The sequence below is a fragment of the Macrotis lagotis genome, chromosome 5 (genome assembly GCF_037893015.1).
Source record: "Macrotis lagotis isolate mMagLag1 chromosome 5, bilby.v1.9.chrom.fasta, whole genome shotgun sequence".
NCBI classification, from domain to species: Eukaryota; Metazoa; Chordata; class Mammalia; order Peramelemorphia; family Peramelidae; genus Macrotis; species Macrotis lagotis.
In genome coordinates this window covers 25,752,377-25,770,634 of record NC_133662.1, presented here as the reverse complement: position 1 = coordinate 25,770,634, position 18,258 = coordinate 25,752,377, and the positions used below count along the sequence as shown (strand labels likewise).

At 35.0% G+C, this 18,258-nt stretch overlaps 1 protein-coding gene across 2 annotated transcripts in view; it reads left to right on the top strand.

Moving 5' to 3' along the window:
• RCAN2 (regulator of calcineurin 2) overlaps positions 1 to 18,258 on the top strand; it is a 304,597-nt gene that overhangs the window by 262,214 nt on the left and 24,125 nt on the right. For both annotated transcript variants that reach the window (XM_074237103.1, XM_074237104.1), the window contains 2 exons: positions 15,227 to 15,400; positions 17,436 to 17,607. In XM_074237103.1, the coding sequence (XP_074093204.1) occupies positions 15,227 to 15,400; positions 17,436 to 17,607 (346 nt within the window). The remainder of the gene's footprint in view (positions 1 to 15,226; positions 15,401 to 17,435; positions 17,608 to 18,258) is intronic.

Below are 18,258 nucleotides of genomic sequence, written 5' to 3'. Positions count from 1 at the left end.
GAAAACCACCAATGAGAGAAAGATTCAATATAGTAAATGAATATCACTCAATAAGAAGGTCTCAGGCACTTAAGAAAGTTCCAGAATGAGAAGGCAATTAAATCATGTTGGTGAAGTTTAGACAGGGTTCTATCTTGGCTTTGCTACTTTTTCTGGGATTTAGTTTCATCATTGGTAAAGTGACAGCATTTATTTTGCCATGGTTGAAGTTTACAGTGTCCATTGTAAGGTGATAGGTTCTTCTTTTTTCATCTTTGTCTTCTAAGGCTAACAGGCTAACCAAAGGTGAGCAGACAAAAATTGGTCCAACCCTAAAGAGGACAATGATGACTGTAATTGCTGTTCATCCTTGATTTTTGGAGAGTACCAGTAAAATCATGTGTGATACTTGACTTGGTTATGAATTGGATTTCAGTAAGGAAGAATTGTGCAAAGTCATTAGCTTTACTTCCTGACTGATCTAAGTTCAGTAGCATGACAAAAGTTAAGACTACTGACAATGGTCTGGGATAAAGTGAATGATCTTGGTTCTTCAGTGTCTGACCAAGGTTTAAGTGCTCCGCTGAAGCAACTACTTCAGTTGCTTTCAAAGCCATTGGAACATGTTCTCTTCTGTTCATTCTGACAGGAGAAGTCTTCACATTCTTGGAATAGATATCCTTGTAACTCACCTATAGATTTGAGACCTATCAGGGAGTTAAGGGAATGGCTATAATAACAAGAGTGGAGTTTATCAATATACAACATTTCAGCTAAATTATCAATCCTGACAGGTAAGCCTGGATGGTGTCCCAAACCCATAACCAGGGGTGTACTAGAGGCAGTTTACACTGGTTCTCAGTGAGTATCCACACCTAGGAAATGGACAAATAACATAAAAGAGTTAGTGATTTATTTTTGGTTGATTTTCTAGACTTAAGAAAGTGATTGAGAAATGTTAATAATGTAAATTAAACTTTAAAAGTGTGTCATGCGTTTTTTTCTCCAGATAATTGGTTGTTGAACATTTACCAGCATCCCACTGCCTTTAGTCTTCTTTTTCTGTAAGGGATCACAGTTTATATAAAGTAAACCTAAAAATTTTTCTGAATCTAGATATCTACTATACTCTCAAAAAAGAAATGAGATAATTTGTACTCTTAAGGAGTTTATATCCTATAGGGCAGAGAAGAAACCTGCATTTATTTTTATATTATCATATAATATATAAATTTTACTATATGTAATATATATAGAACTATATTATATAATTCTATATTCCTATATAAATATATAGGTAAAACACACACAAAATAAGTTAAATGTGCTCTGGTAGTTGGGATGTGGAAAGAAGAATGTCAGGAACAATCTCTTATACAAGGTGATTCTTAAATAGAAAAGTAGGAATCCCAAAAGACAGGAATTGAATGCATTCTAGTGGGGGCGGGGTCCATATAAATGCAACAAGATGGGAGATGGAGTGACCTGTGCAATAAGCAGCAAGAAGATTAACTTGACTACATAGCTTACAGGTTATGAAAGGTTTTCAAATGAAAATGTATGACAAAATTAGAAGTTTATTTGAAATCATGGACATTTCATCTTAAACATCTTCTGTGCTTATTTATCTTATCATGTCAGGTATACCCTAGTCTTTCCCATTCTCCCTCTGTTGCACTGGTACAGCCATCCCCGATGGATTCTGGTTCCCACTTTAAGCATGGCCACCTGCTCATTATATACAGCTGTTTGTTCCTTGCTGAACATCTGGTTTATTATGCTGTACAACACCTAAGTACCATCTCAATCAGTTTTTATAATACTTCATTTGAAACTATGCTCAGTACTTGCTTTAGCTGAGGAATCAGTTTAGCTTTCAATAAATCCACATTTATCATTGAGGATATTGACTATCTTTTTTTCAATTAGGTTTTTTTTCTAGCTCTTGTAAAATGTGTTCGGGAATCATCAATTGATTAGAAGGATGATTTACCAAAATGCCAATGAATTTCAGTGTACATCGGTTTGTTTTCTGTCTGGATATTATAATTAATGAGCTTTTGGTTTCTAGGGTGTACAAAGAGTGGAACAGATCAGAAAGATCTGCCTCAAGCCTAGAGGGCTGACATTCTAAATAAAGGAAAAAATACAAGTGTGACATGGAGATAGGGGAGCATGTGTATTCTTAGTAGCATAATTGATTCATACGCCTTAGTTCTTGAGTTCATGATTTCTACATTTGGCAATAAAAGGTTGCTTGTATCTTTGTTTAAAAAAAAACAACTCTATCTTTCTAAAAAAAATTAAAGGAGAAACATCTTTGAAGATTGCTTTGATCATTTTCCTAAGCCTTAGCAAAATGAATAAATTAAATTTTAAACTGAATATGTTTAGAAAACTGGATTAGGAAGCATATGAGAACCAGCAGGGTGTTGTGGAGAGAGTACTTAACTGGGAATCAGGGAACCTGGATTTGAATTCCCTCAGTCTGCCTCTGGTTCTCTGGAGAAGTCAGCCTCTTTTTGGGATTTCAGTTCTATTCTTTTGTAAAAATTGAGGCAGGAATCTGGCACTTCCTAATTGGATAAGCTTGGTCACATTACATGTTCTTTCTGGGGCTCTTTCTCTTCATCTGTAAACTGTGAATTGAACTGAATAACCTCTTAGGTCTCTTCTAATTTTCAATATATGATCATCTAGATATAAGATTCTTTACATATATGTAAATTCTAAGGCTGCTTTCTAAGTCCAGATTTCTGATTCGATGGTTTCCTTTTAGCAATTTGTAAAATCCAAAAAGGGATCATAGTCCAAGGAATTCACACAAAAAAAATTCTTTAAAATTTTAATGGCATCATAATCAATAAATATTACAAAATATTATGACTAGTATATTAAAAGGGTAATGATGTGGTGCAATAGATAGAGTGTCAATTCTGGAGTCAAGAAGACCTGAATTCAAATCCAGTCTCAGATACTTACTAGTAATGTGACCCTGGAAAAGTCATTTGATCACGTTTGCCTCAGGTTCCTATCTGAAGAATAAAGCAGAGAAGAAAATGGCAAACCACTCTAGTATTTTTGCCAAACAAATCCCAGTTGGAATTACAAAGTGTCAGACATGACCAATTAAAGAATAACAACAAATATTAAATTACTCTTTGAGTTTATGATACTTTTTTGTTATTGTTATTGAAGCAAGGTCAAGGAACCAAAAAACAGTTGGTGTTTAAAGACAATAAAAACTCATTCAATAATTCCCTAATGGCATTAAGTTAATAAAATTTTTCTAGACTCCTTAATGCCCATATGAAAAGCCTGCTTTAAATTCCTGTTCCTAATGAGAAGATAATAAATTAGTGTTCAGAGAAAAGTTTATTGTTTCTGTCAGCCAGGTCACCAGGGAATGTGAAGGGTAGCTAAGTGGAAGAAATAATTTCCTAAATGGACTTTATAGTCTGAAAGAGTTAACACTATGTCAAGAGAGAGAGTAGTTTATACAAACAACAGCACCAGCAAAGCCCTCATGTCCCATAATTTAGAATTAAAATTAAAGTTATTTAAGGAGGTGCCCTCTTAGGAAAGTAAATATAAACTTTGTGAATGAGAATCAATATACTTTAAAATGAATACAATCCCCAAATCACATTTAGTTACATTATATTTATTTAGATTTTTAATCATGTGTGGCATGACATAACAGCAGTCAGCCAAATGACATCATCTCCAGGGACACACAGATCATTGCTAAAGGAAAGGGCATAGGACAAATCATGCTATATTCAGGCTCTTTCTTCTACCCCTAACCTTTTCACATGGAGGAAATTAGATTAAAATGAACCATGGAGAACAAGAGGAAATGAGAGGAAAATATTAAAAGGAGTACTTACTGTCTGAGCCAGAGCTACAATAAGGTTAAGGTAGCTAGGCCTTTTCCTAAGTGCTGACATATTAGGATCGTATCTGAAGTAGAGGGAACACTATTTCCCTCCATCAAATCTCTCCCCTGACTTCCCAATTCACTTCCCCATGATGAAAAGGGGGTAAAGACAGATCCTGGAAAATGTTGAGAGATTCACGTAAAAAGAAGTCAGAGAAAGAGGGAAAGTTGGGCCAAACTGCTTCATCTCTCCCAACAAAACCATACCAACTTATTTCCCTGAAAGTTTTGGGAGAGAAAGTGGGTTCCAAGATGAGAAAAGGAAAAGGGAGCAGTCTCTTTGTCTCAAAGGTCAAGAGAAATTGAGGGATGGAATATGTCCTTTTCCACCCTCTAAACCATCCCTATTTATGGATACCCTATCTTTCCCAAAGTTGACCTGGTCTGTCTGAGAAATGCTTTATCTCTTTTCCACTCAACTGAGTTTGCTCCAGATGCCAAGATATTGTAACCAGTTAACTGGTTACAGTATGTCCAGAGAAATATATGCAAGGTTGGTGAGAGGTGTTCCTGATTACTTTAGTAATAGATTGGTTGATTCCATGTATGTGATACTCACATATATACATATATATATATGTATATATATGTATATATATGTATATACATATACATATATATATTATCAACAGAAGAGAGCCTCCTAATTTTCTTCTAACTTTTCTTGAGTCACATCCAGCACTTAGAGCAGAAAGGGCAATCTCTTTAATTGACTTGATTCTCAATGTCATAGGGACAGTCCAATTACTCAGAAACACCCAGTTTTAGTGTTGGATACGATAAAATTTTAAAATTTAAATGCCTCCACTTTTGAGGTAGAGTCATCACATCAAATTCATTATCATCATGGCCAATATTTGTATAATGAGCCTCAAAACAGTCCTTCATATTGCAATTATTATCATCATTATATGAATGGGAAAACTAAGTTTCATAGGGATATTAAATGACTTGCCCAAGATCATACCATTGCTAAATAGCTGAAGCAAAATTCCAGCTCAGGTCTTCCTAAATTCAAGTTCAGTTATCTATACATGATTAAATTAAATTAGGACCAATTAAGTTTATACATTTTATACTCATTTCCTTTAAAATGTCTTTTAAATTCTTTTAGACTATATATGTGGGTTTATGATCTACCTCTGAAACTTGTTAAGTATGTCGCCAATAAACTATATGTCTCTTTATTTCAGGCAAGTCTCTAAGATTTTAACAGAGTAGTTGCAAATCTACATTGATGGAGGGACTATTCACACTGGAAATCTCAGCACCATGAAATCAAAGGTTTAAACCATCAAAATACTCCATATTTTATATGTGTCTATAGAGACTTATACAGTAAATATAGAGATATAGTCTCTCTCTCTCTCTCTCTCTCTCTCTATATATATATATATATATATATACACACACACACATATAGTATATGTAGTATGTATCATGTAATATATACATAGTATATACATATATATACTATAAATATTTATATATAATGTGATAAACTGCCTAATTATGATTCCATGAGTCCTTATGTTCCTTCTGTATATCTCTACTCACATATAATGTCTGATTTTGAATCTGTAAGTGTGTACACATACATACACACACATGCATATACACATATTTAAAGACCCAGGAAGGTTTGGACCATTAAAATAAGTTTAATGAAAAAACAATCACATTTGTTCTGTTGAACCCAGATTTTCCAGGACTGTTCGTAACAACTCCCTAACCAATTTACCATGGCTACCTCTGAATGCCTATATATATAAATTCTTCCCTTTGAGGCCAGGAGTAATAAACCTAATGGAGGAATCAATATTTAAATGCACTTAGAATACAAATGATATACTTTTAAAAGATGAATTAACCTATTAAAGGAAGTTATTTGTTTTCTGATTTTAGCATGAACAATTAGATTTTTCTTTTCAGAACTAAGATCATATATCTACTCAAGAATGCTGAAGGCACCAGATACTTGCAGATTAATGGTCAGATAAGAGGACCTGGAGTAGAGCTAAGCTACCATTAATTCCCAGGAAATGTCCATCACTAAAGTAGTCCTTACTATTTTAAACTGAAATTTGACAAAGATCAATGAGAAGTGTACTCTTCCTTGGGCAATATTTATCACTTATACATACAGGCCTGGTTTTTTTTTTCTTTGGTGACCTCCATTATTTACAATATATAGCCTAGGGTAATACTTCAAGGCTGTGATCATCTCTTTATGTTCCCTTAGGCTGAGCAGTAGAAAAAAAATGTTGGCATTACTTAGTTCAGCTTCATAAAAAAAGTTGCATTATGAATTTGAATTTGATGAAGAGTTTAAAAATTATTTCCAGCATTCTAGGAGATAAATAAAGCATGACCATGTTGCCTTTCCCCATCAAAGCATCACCTTCCTGGCATCATGGTCCTCTTTGAGAACAAAGAACCAATAATAACCTGGTGTGGCTCTTGGGGTTCCTAGAATTTAGTTCTTTCTCTTCCTTTGAGACAGTTAGATGACTCACTAGGCACAGTGTTGAGTCTAGAGTCAGTGTTGGGTCTGAATTCAAATCTTACCTCCAATACTCACCAGTTGTGTAACACTGAGCAAATCATTTGACCTCTGTCTGACTCTGATTTCTCAACTGTAAAGTGAAGCTAATAATAGCACCTACCTCAAAGACTTGTGAAAATCAAATGAGATATTTATAAAGTCCTTAGCACAGTTGAGACAACTGAGTGGCAAAGTGGATGGAGAATTGAGCAGGAAGTCAGGAAGACCTAAGTTCAAAGCTGGCCTCAGACTCTTACCAGCTGTCTGACCACGAGTGTGATAATAGCACCCTCCTCCAAAAGTTGTTGTTAGGATCAATTGAGATACTGTTTGAAAAATACTTAGCATCGTGCCCTAATGCTTGCTTCTTATCTTCCTCTATCCTTTACTCTTTCATATTCATAATTTCATATAAAATTAAGCCAAAAATCATCCTTTTCCAGAAGATGCCACCATCTATCATATAGACTTATATCCCTTAAATTCAAGACTTCAGATTCGATGAAAATCAGCTATTAATAGGATCCATTTTTCTCTGAATCTGGGGTTGGGTATGCTTAATATCTTGAAGAAGTAAAGGCCAAGAAAGTGAAACTTGCTCACTGTCTTCAAGTATTAGGAGGGAAGATTCATCTTTGTAAGTTCAAATCCAAGTTCAGACTCTTACTAATTGTGTGACTCTGGGCAAGTCACTCTTTGCCTCAGGTTCCTCTTCTGTAAAACAAACTGGAAGAGAAAATGGCAAAGCACTATAGTACCTCTGTCAATAAAACCCCAAGTGGTTTCATGAAGAATTGGACATGACTGAACAATGTTGCATATTTATGCAGGCGTGGAAAAACCTAGGACTAATGGGATGGCTTATTGTTCATGGATACTTTCATTTTCTGTGTTGTTATTAGATCGTTTCCTTCATGTCTGACTCCGCGTGACCCCATTTGGGGTCTTCTTGGAAAAGAAACTCAAGTGGTTTGCTATTTTTGCCTCTAGCTCATTTTACAGAATAGGAAAGTGGTCAAATAAGATGAAGTGACTTACCCAGGTTCACATAGCTAGTAAGTGTTTGAGGCTAGATTTGAATTCATAAAGAGGAGTTTTCCTGATTCCAAGCCCACTATTCTACCCACTGAACCATTTAGTTGCCCTTAATTCCCTATAACTCCTTCTTATAGAGTCAACATAACCCTAGTAAAGTAATCAATTCCTTTGGCTTCAGTTTTCTCATCTATAAATGGGGATAATAATAATAATAATTAATGTACAATATTTCTGTGAAGACTCATTGAGATAATATATGCAAAATATGTTGCAAACTTCCAAACAATATATTTGAGGAGTTTTTAAACTGATGTCCATGGACTTCCATTGTGGATAAATTTCAGAGTGATTTGTAAACACAGATGGAAAAAAAATTTCATGTTTATTTTCACTAACCTTTAAAATTTAGCACTTCTTTTCACTACTAACTTTTAAAGCTTCATTAGTTTGAAAAGAAACCCATAGGCTCCACCAGACTGTCAAAGGAATCTAGAACACATGCAAAAAGATTAAGAATCCCTACCCGAAAATATGAGTAAATTATAATTTTGTAAATTAGATCATTCTAAATGCACTGGAAAAATTTCAATTTGAAGAAACCTCTAGTGTGAAATGGTGTTGACCTTATGATTCTTGACCTTAGAGTCAGAGAAGGAGGTTGAATTCTGGCTATGTCACTTACCACCTTGGGTAAGTCACTTAATGTGGTTTTTTAAAGCCTTTTTTCTCATTTATAAGATGAAGGATCTGAAAGGAGGAATCTTGACTGAAATAATTTTTAATCATCCCTTCCATTCCTTTTCTCCCTCCCATGACTACTTAATAGAAACTAGGTGGGATCAAAATAAATGCTTCTGACTTCACTAAAGAAAACAAAGAATGTACCATCTCATTGTAATGTTTTCCAGGTACAATGAATTTTGAGACTACTATTACTAGAGGGAACAGATTATAACAAAATAAAAAATATAGAAAGTACTCTTTTGAGAGCTGTGGGTATTGAATTCATGCTCTATTAACACCAAGCTGCTTTCTTGACATTTAGAGTATAATACTTGAGCTAAATATTAGATTGTGTTCTTTCAAAACAGTCCCAAGTGAGTTGGGGGTGTAAGGAAACCCTTTATAATTCTAGTATAGTAAATTCTCTTTGCAATAAATAGAAAATAAAGTAAGGTCTATCCACAGATAGACTGCTTTGAAAGAGGTTTCCTTCCTTAATTCCTTTCACTAAAAACTCATAGAATAGCCATTCTCAAAGGACTGCTGGAGGACCTCAAGACCCTTTCAGGAATCCATTGAGTCAAAACTGTCTTCATAAGAATACTGACTTATTTACCTATAAAATATTCCTTCCTTTCCAACTATTTTTCTGAGTGAGGCCAGATTTTTTAAAATATATATTTTAATATGCTTCAATCAAAACAACAAATCACAACAGATTGAATGCAAAACATATAAGTGAATTCAGCTGTCTCTCATTTGGCCATACCATATTTGTTGTTAAGTTGCATTTGATTCTTTAAGAGCCCATTTAGGATTATCTTGGCAAAGAAACAAGTGTTTTCCCATTTCCTTCTCCAGCTCACTTTCTACATATAAAAAAAACTGAGATAAACAGGGTTAAATGACTTGCCCAGGTTCACACAGCTAGTGTCTGAGGCTGGATTTGAAATTAGATATTTCTGTCTCTAGGCCTAGCTCTCTACCTTCATTATGCTATTAAGGTAAAGAGACTTGCAAGGAAAAAAACATAAAACATGCTATTTTTTGTTTAGGAAAATGTAGCTATTTTTCATTAAAATGGTATTTCTGTTAATATATAATGGATTTATTATTGCTATGTAAATAAAATAACTTTCTAATTTTATTAGTTTCATTCTAATATAATAAACATCAATAGCTGTTCTATCACTGAATATAATAGGGAAAAAAGCTCTTTTATGTCTTCAGTAATCTTTCAGAAAATAAAGCTCTCGTTCTGGAAGTCAATAGCAAATTTTATCATGAGTCTTCTGGAATTTTGGTTACTCATTGTACTAATCAGAGTAATAAGTCGTTCTAATTTTCTTGTCTTTGTAACATTGTTATTATTGTATAAATCATTCATCTAGTTGTGCTTACTTACCTCTTTACTAGTTCATACAAAGTCTATCCAATTTTTTCTGTATAATATTACATCAGATTCATATACCATATCTTGTTCTATCATTTCCCAATTGATGAAAATTTCCACTAACTTTTCTTTTTTTGCCATCACAAAAAGGAGCATCTAATATTCTGATAAGATATCGATATCAGGGTGCTTCGTTGAATGCCTTTAATTTTGACCATTGATTTGCAATATATAAGGATTACAATATATATAAGGATTACAACCATAAAACTGATTAAGATTAGCTATCAAAAATTAAAGGAGGAAGTGGAAAGTGAACTGGATTTTCAGGCAGAGGAGATGGTTTCAAATCCTGGCTGTCCCAGTTACTAGCTGTGTTACCTTGGACACATCACCTTCTCTGGGTCATCCTTATTCTTCTGTTATAAAATAAGGAAATTAGATCAAATAATTTCTATTGTCTTATTTCTGTCTCAAAATCTATAGTATTGATCATCATATCATCATAGGGTCTAGTCTTCTCTCATACTTCTCACACATGAAGATTTTCAATTCCCATCTCTAAGATGTTTTGGTGGTTTTTCTATTAATTATCTTCAACTTTTAAAAAAAATTGAGTTCTGAATTCTCTCTCCACCTCTGAGTTCTTATAGTTTGTTGCTTATTTCCTTAATTTTCATTGTGTAGGGGCAGCTAGGTGGTGCAGTGGATAAAGCATCAGACCTAGAATCAGAAGTACCTAACTTCAAATCTGGCCTCAGACACTTAATAATTACCTAGCTATGTGACCTTGCAAAAAAAACCTAAAACAAACAAGTATTCATTGAGCACAGGATATAGTCCGCCTTGTATTATTAGGACCTACATGAGGGGCTGGGTCATGGGACTGTTGCTCCCAGCTAGAACTTGTAATTAAGTATGAAAAGCAAGAAAGTTCTTTATGTCTCCCCTCTCAACCCAAGTTCTATTACCTTTTCTAGAGGATACTCCACAGATATTTGCTCAAATCAGTCACATATGAAGTAAAAACCAACAACAGTCTCTGCCCTCAGAGGTGATATTCCACTTGGATGACAACAAAGTATATAAATAACCAAATATAAGGTAATTTAAGGAGGTAGAGATAAGTCATATTGTGAGTATCAAGGAAAGATTTTCACAACAAGCAACAATCATGGTGAACCTTGAAGGAAAAGAAAGATTGAAAAGAAGGAGCATATTCTAAATATGAGGGAACTGCTTGAGCAAATATATAGAGATAGAACTCCAAATTCAAAGGATAGGGAGCAAGCAGGTTAGACTGAAAGTTACATTTCACGATGGGGAGTAATATATAGTAAAGCTGAAAAGATAGTTTGGAGCTAGACTGTAAAAGGTTACTAGATGTAGGTTACTAGATCCTCAGACAAGACCAGATTGAGATGGCTATCAACAAGGATAGGGCTAAGAACTAACAGAATATACACAATGGAGAACTAAGGACAGAAATGGTTGGCTTGGAATAGACACTATGAAGTCTGGAAGGACTGATGGTTTACTGAATTCCAACCTGTATTTTATTGAAAGCAAAGCTGGAACTCCTGGGTTTTTGTAACCAAAGAAGAAATGAATGAGGAAGTTCTTATTGAACAAATTAGTCTCTATTCTAAGAGCTAAGGATAAACATATAATAATATTATTATCATAATTGTTATATGACAATGCATTGTTACATAATAAAGTTGAGACATAATTTAAATTATATCTAATATATTAATTTTAACATCAAATGTTTCTATACATGCTTTGTTATACAATAAAATATTTGAATTATTGTTATTTAATAACAACCAGCATTTATATAGCATTTTAAGAATTGCAAAACATTTTACAATTTTACAGATATTATCTAATTTGATCCTCACAACTATCATGGGTATAGGTGATAATATTTTTCCCATTTTACAGATGAGGATGAAGTGACTTGCTTAAGATCACACAGATAGTAATTATAAGACAGGATTTGCACTCAAATCTTCCCAACTTTAGATTCAATTACAATTGCAGGAGCAACTGTATCACCTAGTTGTCCAAGAAAAAATGTCCAAGAAAGCCTCTCAGTAGTTTACATTCTAAAAAAAGGGAGAAGACCTATATGTACATGTGTGTATACCACATGTATGTCTATAAATACACATGTGTTTCTCTCTAAACACACCAGTGGTATTTGCATATCATATATGTGTTGGTGGTAACCTGGGAAGTCATAGACTTCTCATGTAGAACCATAGGATCAGATGAACTCACTCTTTCTGTAGCAAGGAAAGTGAAGGAAGTAAATGTGCAAGAAGCCTGGCAGAAAGATATCTTTGAAGGCTGATAAGATGAATTTGCAGCCTAAAACCCTTTCCTGAAAAACCTTCTGTAGCTCCCCATTGCCTTCTAATAAAATACAAACTTCTTTACATGCATTTTCTATTCTTCCAGAGTCTGATGTCAATCAACCTATTTAGTCTTATTTCTCATTATTCACCTTCACTCTGCAGTTTGGATAAACTGGAGTAGTCCATAGTTACTGACCTTTTTCTCAGTTCCCTCCTCTCTTTCTCATCATTGTTCATTACTATGCATTGCCCATTAGGCTTAGAAGGAACTCATCCATATTTTTTTCTGTCAGTTTTTTTTCCCAAGCCCAATTGGACAACCATCTCTTACCATGAAGTCTCTTTCTCATTCTTGTTAGAAGGGGTCCTCTTCCTCAAACATTTCCTGCTACTCCATTTGGAACCCCCCAAGTGCTTACTTGATCATACTCTAATTTATCAAAAATATTTTTCAAAAGTCTTCCCTGTTGGATTGTAAACTTCCTAAAGACAGGGACATTTTTTATCTTCATGTCTCCTTTATCATCAGCATAAAGTGAGCATTTAACATATATTTGTGAATTAAAGTGATTTTTAGGGAAAGAAATTAGAACACCAATTTTTTTTGTGTCCTCTAGGCCCAGGAGGGCACAATAAACCATTTGGACTAAACAACAGTTAATAAATGATTAATACCTGTGGGCCTTCAATCCAGGTCATTTGACAAGGATGATACATTAACGAATCCTTATTCTGAGGAACTCTCAGGAGAATTCTCAAGTCCTTCTGAAATCTAAGAGACTATAACTTTGTAATGGGACATTAGAAAAATAATCAAGAGATTGACATCAAAAGGTAGTAGACACTATCAATGTAATAAGAGAGAAAAAAATGATTAAAGAGCTATATCACTTGCACCATAGTTGGTGGTTGTTGTTGATGTTCCACAGAGAGACAATATGATGCAGTAGAAATTCTATGGACTTAGGTGTTGAAGCACTTCAGTCCACAAATATTTAAATACTTATTATATATTAAGTATTGTGCTATGCACACAAGATGCAAGAACAGGGACATTTTTCATCTTTGAATCTTCTTAATACAAAGTGAGCATTTAACAGATATTTGCTTTTTGTTATGTTTTTGCTACTGTTTTAACAGATATTTGTTGGATCAAAATGATTTTTATTAAAAAAATATTAGGAGATCAAACAATTCCTGTTTGTAAGGACTTTACATTCTATTGAAGTAGACAACAAATGCATATATACAAAAAAAATTAAGACAATAAACCCAAAGTAATTAAATACAAGGAGCATCTAGTTTAGGCTGTGGATAGGGCCTGGAGTCTGGAAGATGAGTTCAAATCTGACCCCGTCAGTTGTGTGACTAGTTGTTACTAGTTGTGTGACCCTGGGCAAGTCACTTATCCCTGTTTGCTTCAGTTTTCAAGACTTACTCCAGTATCATTGGCAGGAAAATCCCAAATGGGTCACAGAGTCAGAAACTGGCTCTGAATAACAATTGAATAACAAGACCTTATCTTGAGGGGTAGGCTCTTTCCCATTTATATTAGGGCAGCTAGGTGGTAAAATGGATAAAAAAAAAACTCAACCAAGAGTTAGGAGCTCCCAAGTTCAAATTTAGCCTCAGACATTTACTGTGTGACTCTGGGCAAACCCTGTTACATGCCTCAGTTTCCTTACCTGTAAAATGAGCTGGTAAAAACACTCCAGCATCTGCCAAGATAACTACAAATGGGGTCACAAAAAAGTCAAACATGACTAAAACAACTGAACAACAACAAATGACGAGATTAAATATAATCATTAAAATGATTCCCAAAATTGAACACCATGTTCCAAAGAGGACATTAATAGCAAAGAGCCCAATAAAATGATTATTTATTGTAATCCAGGCATTTTATTTCTATTAATGTAGTCCTAGATGCTATTAATTATTTTAAGAGGCATATTGATCTCATAGCTTATATTATGTTTATTGAAAAAAATAAGTTAAATTGATCTTCTCATTTCTAATTCATAATGATTTCTAGATTTTCTACCCTGAAAGTAAAGCTTCCCTTGTGACAAAGAAAAACAGCTTAGCCCAAATAATAAAGATTGTGTGTAGCAATGCATGCAACATCAGGTTCCCATGGTTCCTTCTCAGTGACTAGAAGCTGGAAATATGTGATATTATGTATTTTCTGAGTTTTTCAATTACCAAAGTCCAACTTCCTTTCAATGACCTTTCACATTATTGTAATCTTACATATTGCTTTTCTGGCTTCTTATTGCATGCCACTAGTTTATTTCATTCACATGTGATAACCATAAATTATGCTTGTATTCACCTAAAATCTCCAGGGTTTTTTTTTTCTCTCATAATTCACTTCTTCCTTTTCTTGTATGAATTTTATTCTTGTTTCCCCTCTTCTGATGGTAAAAATGAGAATTAGGAGACCTGGATTCTAGTCCCAAGCTATGCCACCAACTAGCTGTGTGATCTTGGGTCCATCAATTCAGCTCTTTTAACTCTTGAAGGGGTTCCACAATCAGGGGTCAGCAAACTATCATTTACAAAACACAGACAGACCATTCATAGCTCAATGTCCTGGGAAAAGAAGTGGCAGACAGGATTTGGCCCTGCAGGTAGATAGCTTTTCAATCTCTGAACTAGATGTTCAAATCAATACATATTCCAAGGACTTGGTTTCCTCATTTGTAAAATAAGAGGACTACATGAACTTCCAGGTTCATTCTGGCTACAAGTTGAGATTAGGATCCCTTCTGGTTCTGAAATTTCCTCATAACCCCCATGCATCTCTGTCGCTACCTGTACTAACTTGTCTGAAGAAAAAAAAAATACCTTTTTTTTTTAGAAAAAGAAGAGTCAAAATCATTTTACAATGTTGTTTGCTTAATAGTCATCTCCCTGACAAGAACATATAGCATGTTGGTTTTGTTACTTGCAATAAAAATAAATAGAATAATGATGAATAGAATAGGAAATAATATTCAGAATATTATCTATATTTCATTAACCTGTATTCTCATGATTTGGGTTTGATTTTTGTTTTAAATGCTAAGTCTCTAGACAGGATTTACAACTGACTAATAACCATCAAAAATAAATCATTAAATAATATTCTTTTCTTTTGCTTTAATCAAGGCTTTAATTATTTGTGTAATCAATGAAACCATATATATTAAGTGCCAGTGGATTTTCTTATATTTTTGCACATGTGTGTTTTTTTTGTCAAGGAGAAATTCGAGGGACTGTTCCGCACTTATGATGATTGTGTGACATTTCAGCTGTTCAAGAGTTTCAGACGAGTACGAATAAACTTTAGCAATCCCAAATCTGCAGCTCGGGCCAGAATAGAGCTCCATGAAACACAATTCAGAGGGAAGAAGTTAAAACTCTACTTTGCACAGGTAAAAATATCATTTTTCATGCACTTTATCCTCTTTTTCCTTAACTGAATAACCATTTAGTTCATAATATATGAGAGAAGTTAGATGAAGCAGTGGATATAGACTGTCAAAAAGAGTTATCTTCCTGATTTCAAATCTTGCTCAGGCAATTACTAGTTGTATGATCCTGAGCAAGTCACTTAAGCTTGTTTGCCTCAGTTTCCTTATTTGTAAAATGATCTGGAGAAGGAAATGGTCAAATAATCCAATATTTCTTGCCAAGAAAACTCTAAAATAGTCAGCTAGGTGGTACATTGGATAGAGTACAAGCCCTGGAGTCTGGAGAACCTGAGTTCAAATCTGAGCTCAAACACTTAATACTTATTTAGCTGTGTGATCTTGGACAAGTCTTTCACCCCTTTGCTTTACAAAAACCAAAAAAAAACAAAAAAGAACTCTAAAATAGGGTCACAAAGAGTTGTACATGACTTTAAAAAAAGAGTGAAAAATTCAAAGAGAATCAATTATATTGAGATGTATTTGTTAGAATACTTGAAAAAGCAGGTTCTACAATGGGAATTTAGGTTAATAAGCTCATCCCAAGGAGATCAAGAAAGATTCTGGAGTGAAAAGAAGTAATTTTAAATCTCAATTTTCATTGAAAAATAGGTCAGGGGTGGCTAGGTGGCGCAGTGGATAGAGCACCGGCCCTGGAGTCAGGAGTACCTGAGTTCAAATCCAGCCTCAGGCTCTTAATAATTACCTGTGTGGCCTTGGGCAAGCCACTTAACCCCATTGCCTTGCAAAAAAAAACTTTAAAAAAAAGTGAATGCAGAGGGACAACCAGGTGGCCCAGTGGATAAAGCACCAGCCCTGGAGTCAGGAGTATCTGAGTTCAAATCCTACCTCAGGCACTTAATAATTACCTAGCTGTATGGCCTTGGGCAAGCCACTTAACCCTATTACCTTGCAAAAACTAAAAAAAAAGTGATGCAGGTTAGGAACACATGTGTCCTTCAACATATGATTCCTTTATGTCCCCTAAAGAGAAATTTTGACTTTTCATAAAATGCACAAATTAAGCCAAATCAATTCAGCAAGCATTTATTAAGCACCATCCAGGTCCTGAGAATGCAACTATAGAAATGAAAATAGTCTTACCCTCAAGGAGTTTATAATCTTTAAAAGTCAGAAAAAAATTTAAACAAGTAAATGAATTGTATTGTTCCTGAAGTTTAAGACTGTTTGATGCCCCAGGAATAATAATAAAGGATAAGACCCAGGGCTGTGTGATACCCCATGAATAATAATGAGTAAATTAATAATAATAATAATTTTTATATAAAACTTTAAGGTTTGCAACTGGGAGGTAGGTACTATTTATTAACCTCATTTTACAGATGGGGAGAAGAAAAAAAAGAGATGAAATAACTTGCCCAGGATCACACAAGTAATAAGGATCAGAGAATGAAAATGAATAATTAGGAATAATATTAAGAATAATATTAGGAATAACCCTAATAGTGTTCCTAATTCGAAGGTAGCTAGATAACTCAGTGGATAGAGTTCTGGGTCTTGGAGTCAGGAAGACCTGAGTTCCAATCCAACTGCAGAAATTATTAGCTGTGTGACCCTGGTTAATCATTTAAACTTCTGTTCTTACTTCAGTGGAGAAGGAAAGAGCAGCCCACTGTAGTATTTTGGAGGGGGAGAAAACCCCACAGACAATACTGACAACATCAATTCAATGATCCATATAGCCACCAAAAGTTGGAAACAATTGAATGCCTGAACAAGCACAATTTCCGGACTCCAGGTCCAGCACTGTATCCACTGAGTCACCCAGCTGTCTACCAAAAGTCTTTCATTTCTGACCTGGAGGGAATTTTAGCTATTCATGAACTGTCATATTTGAGATCTTGGCCAGAATTAGTATTAGCTTTTTCATTGTCTAATTTTTCATATTCTAAAAGTATGAGACCACATTCTCATGCTAGTTTATGAAGTCTCAACCTAATATGAATGCTGAGGTTCTTGTCCGTGATTTGTTTGAAAGGTTCAGACCCCTGAGACAGATGGAGACAAGCTTCACTTGGCACCCCCCCAGCCAGCAAAACAGTTTCTCATCTCACCTCCAGCATCACCTCCTGTGGGCTGGCAGCCTATTAGTGATGCCACACCAGTCATCAACTACGACCTTCTCTATGCTGTTGCAAAGCTTGGACCAGGTAAGCACCAAGAGCTCCTTGAAATCTCTCTTTGGCTCACTGTCTCTCTAACTCTGTCTCTGTCTCTCTTTCTCTCTGTCTCTCTGTCTCTGTCTCTCTCTGACCCTTTGTCTCTCCCATCTCTTTCCCTACCTGTCTCCCCCCTCCCCCTCTCCCTCTCCCTCTCCCTCTCCCTCTCCCCCTGCTGTAGCCTGGAAAGTTAACCAAGATAAACAACCTTGAAAACCAGGTTTCCCAGTCCCGGCTACATTTCTAATGGATGTAATCGAGCAGGGTGAAAGCAAAGAAAGGGATGAGGCTTTGCTGAAACTGCTGAGTCAGAATTAAGGCATCAGAGTCACTTAGGACTTGTATCTCATGAAGGAGCAATCCAGGACACTCTGCCCTAGATTTATTGCAATTCCTGCAGCTTGCAGATTCCATGCAGATTTCCAAAAAAACTCGAGAGAGCCTGCACTTCTTTATGGGATTTCCATTTGGATTTGAAGAAAGATGTTAGCAAATAAAATTAAAAAATAGTACCAAAGGCTCCCAGCAGTTTATAATAAAACTAAATCCCCATGACTGTAAAGTAAGCTTGGCTGAGGGCATGGTCTGCAGCCCACTGGAAAGCACACTTGTTGTGGTGTCACACCCTGGGTTCAATTCCCT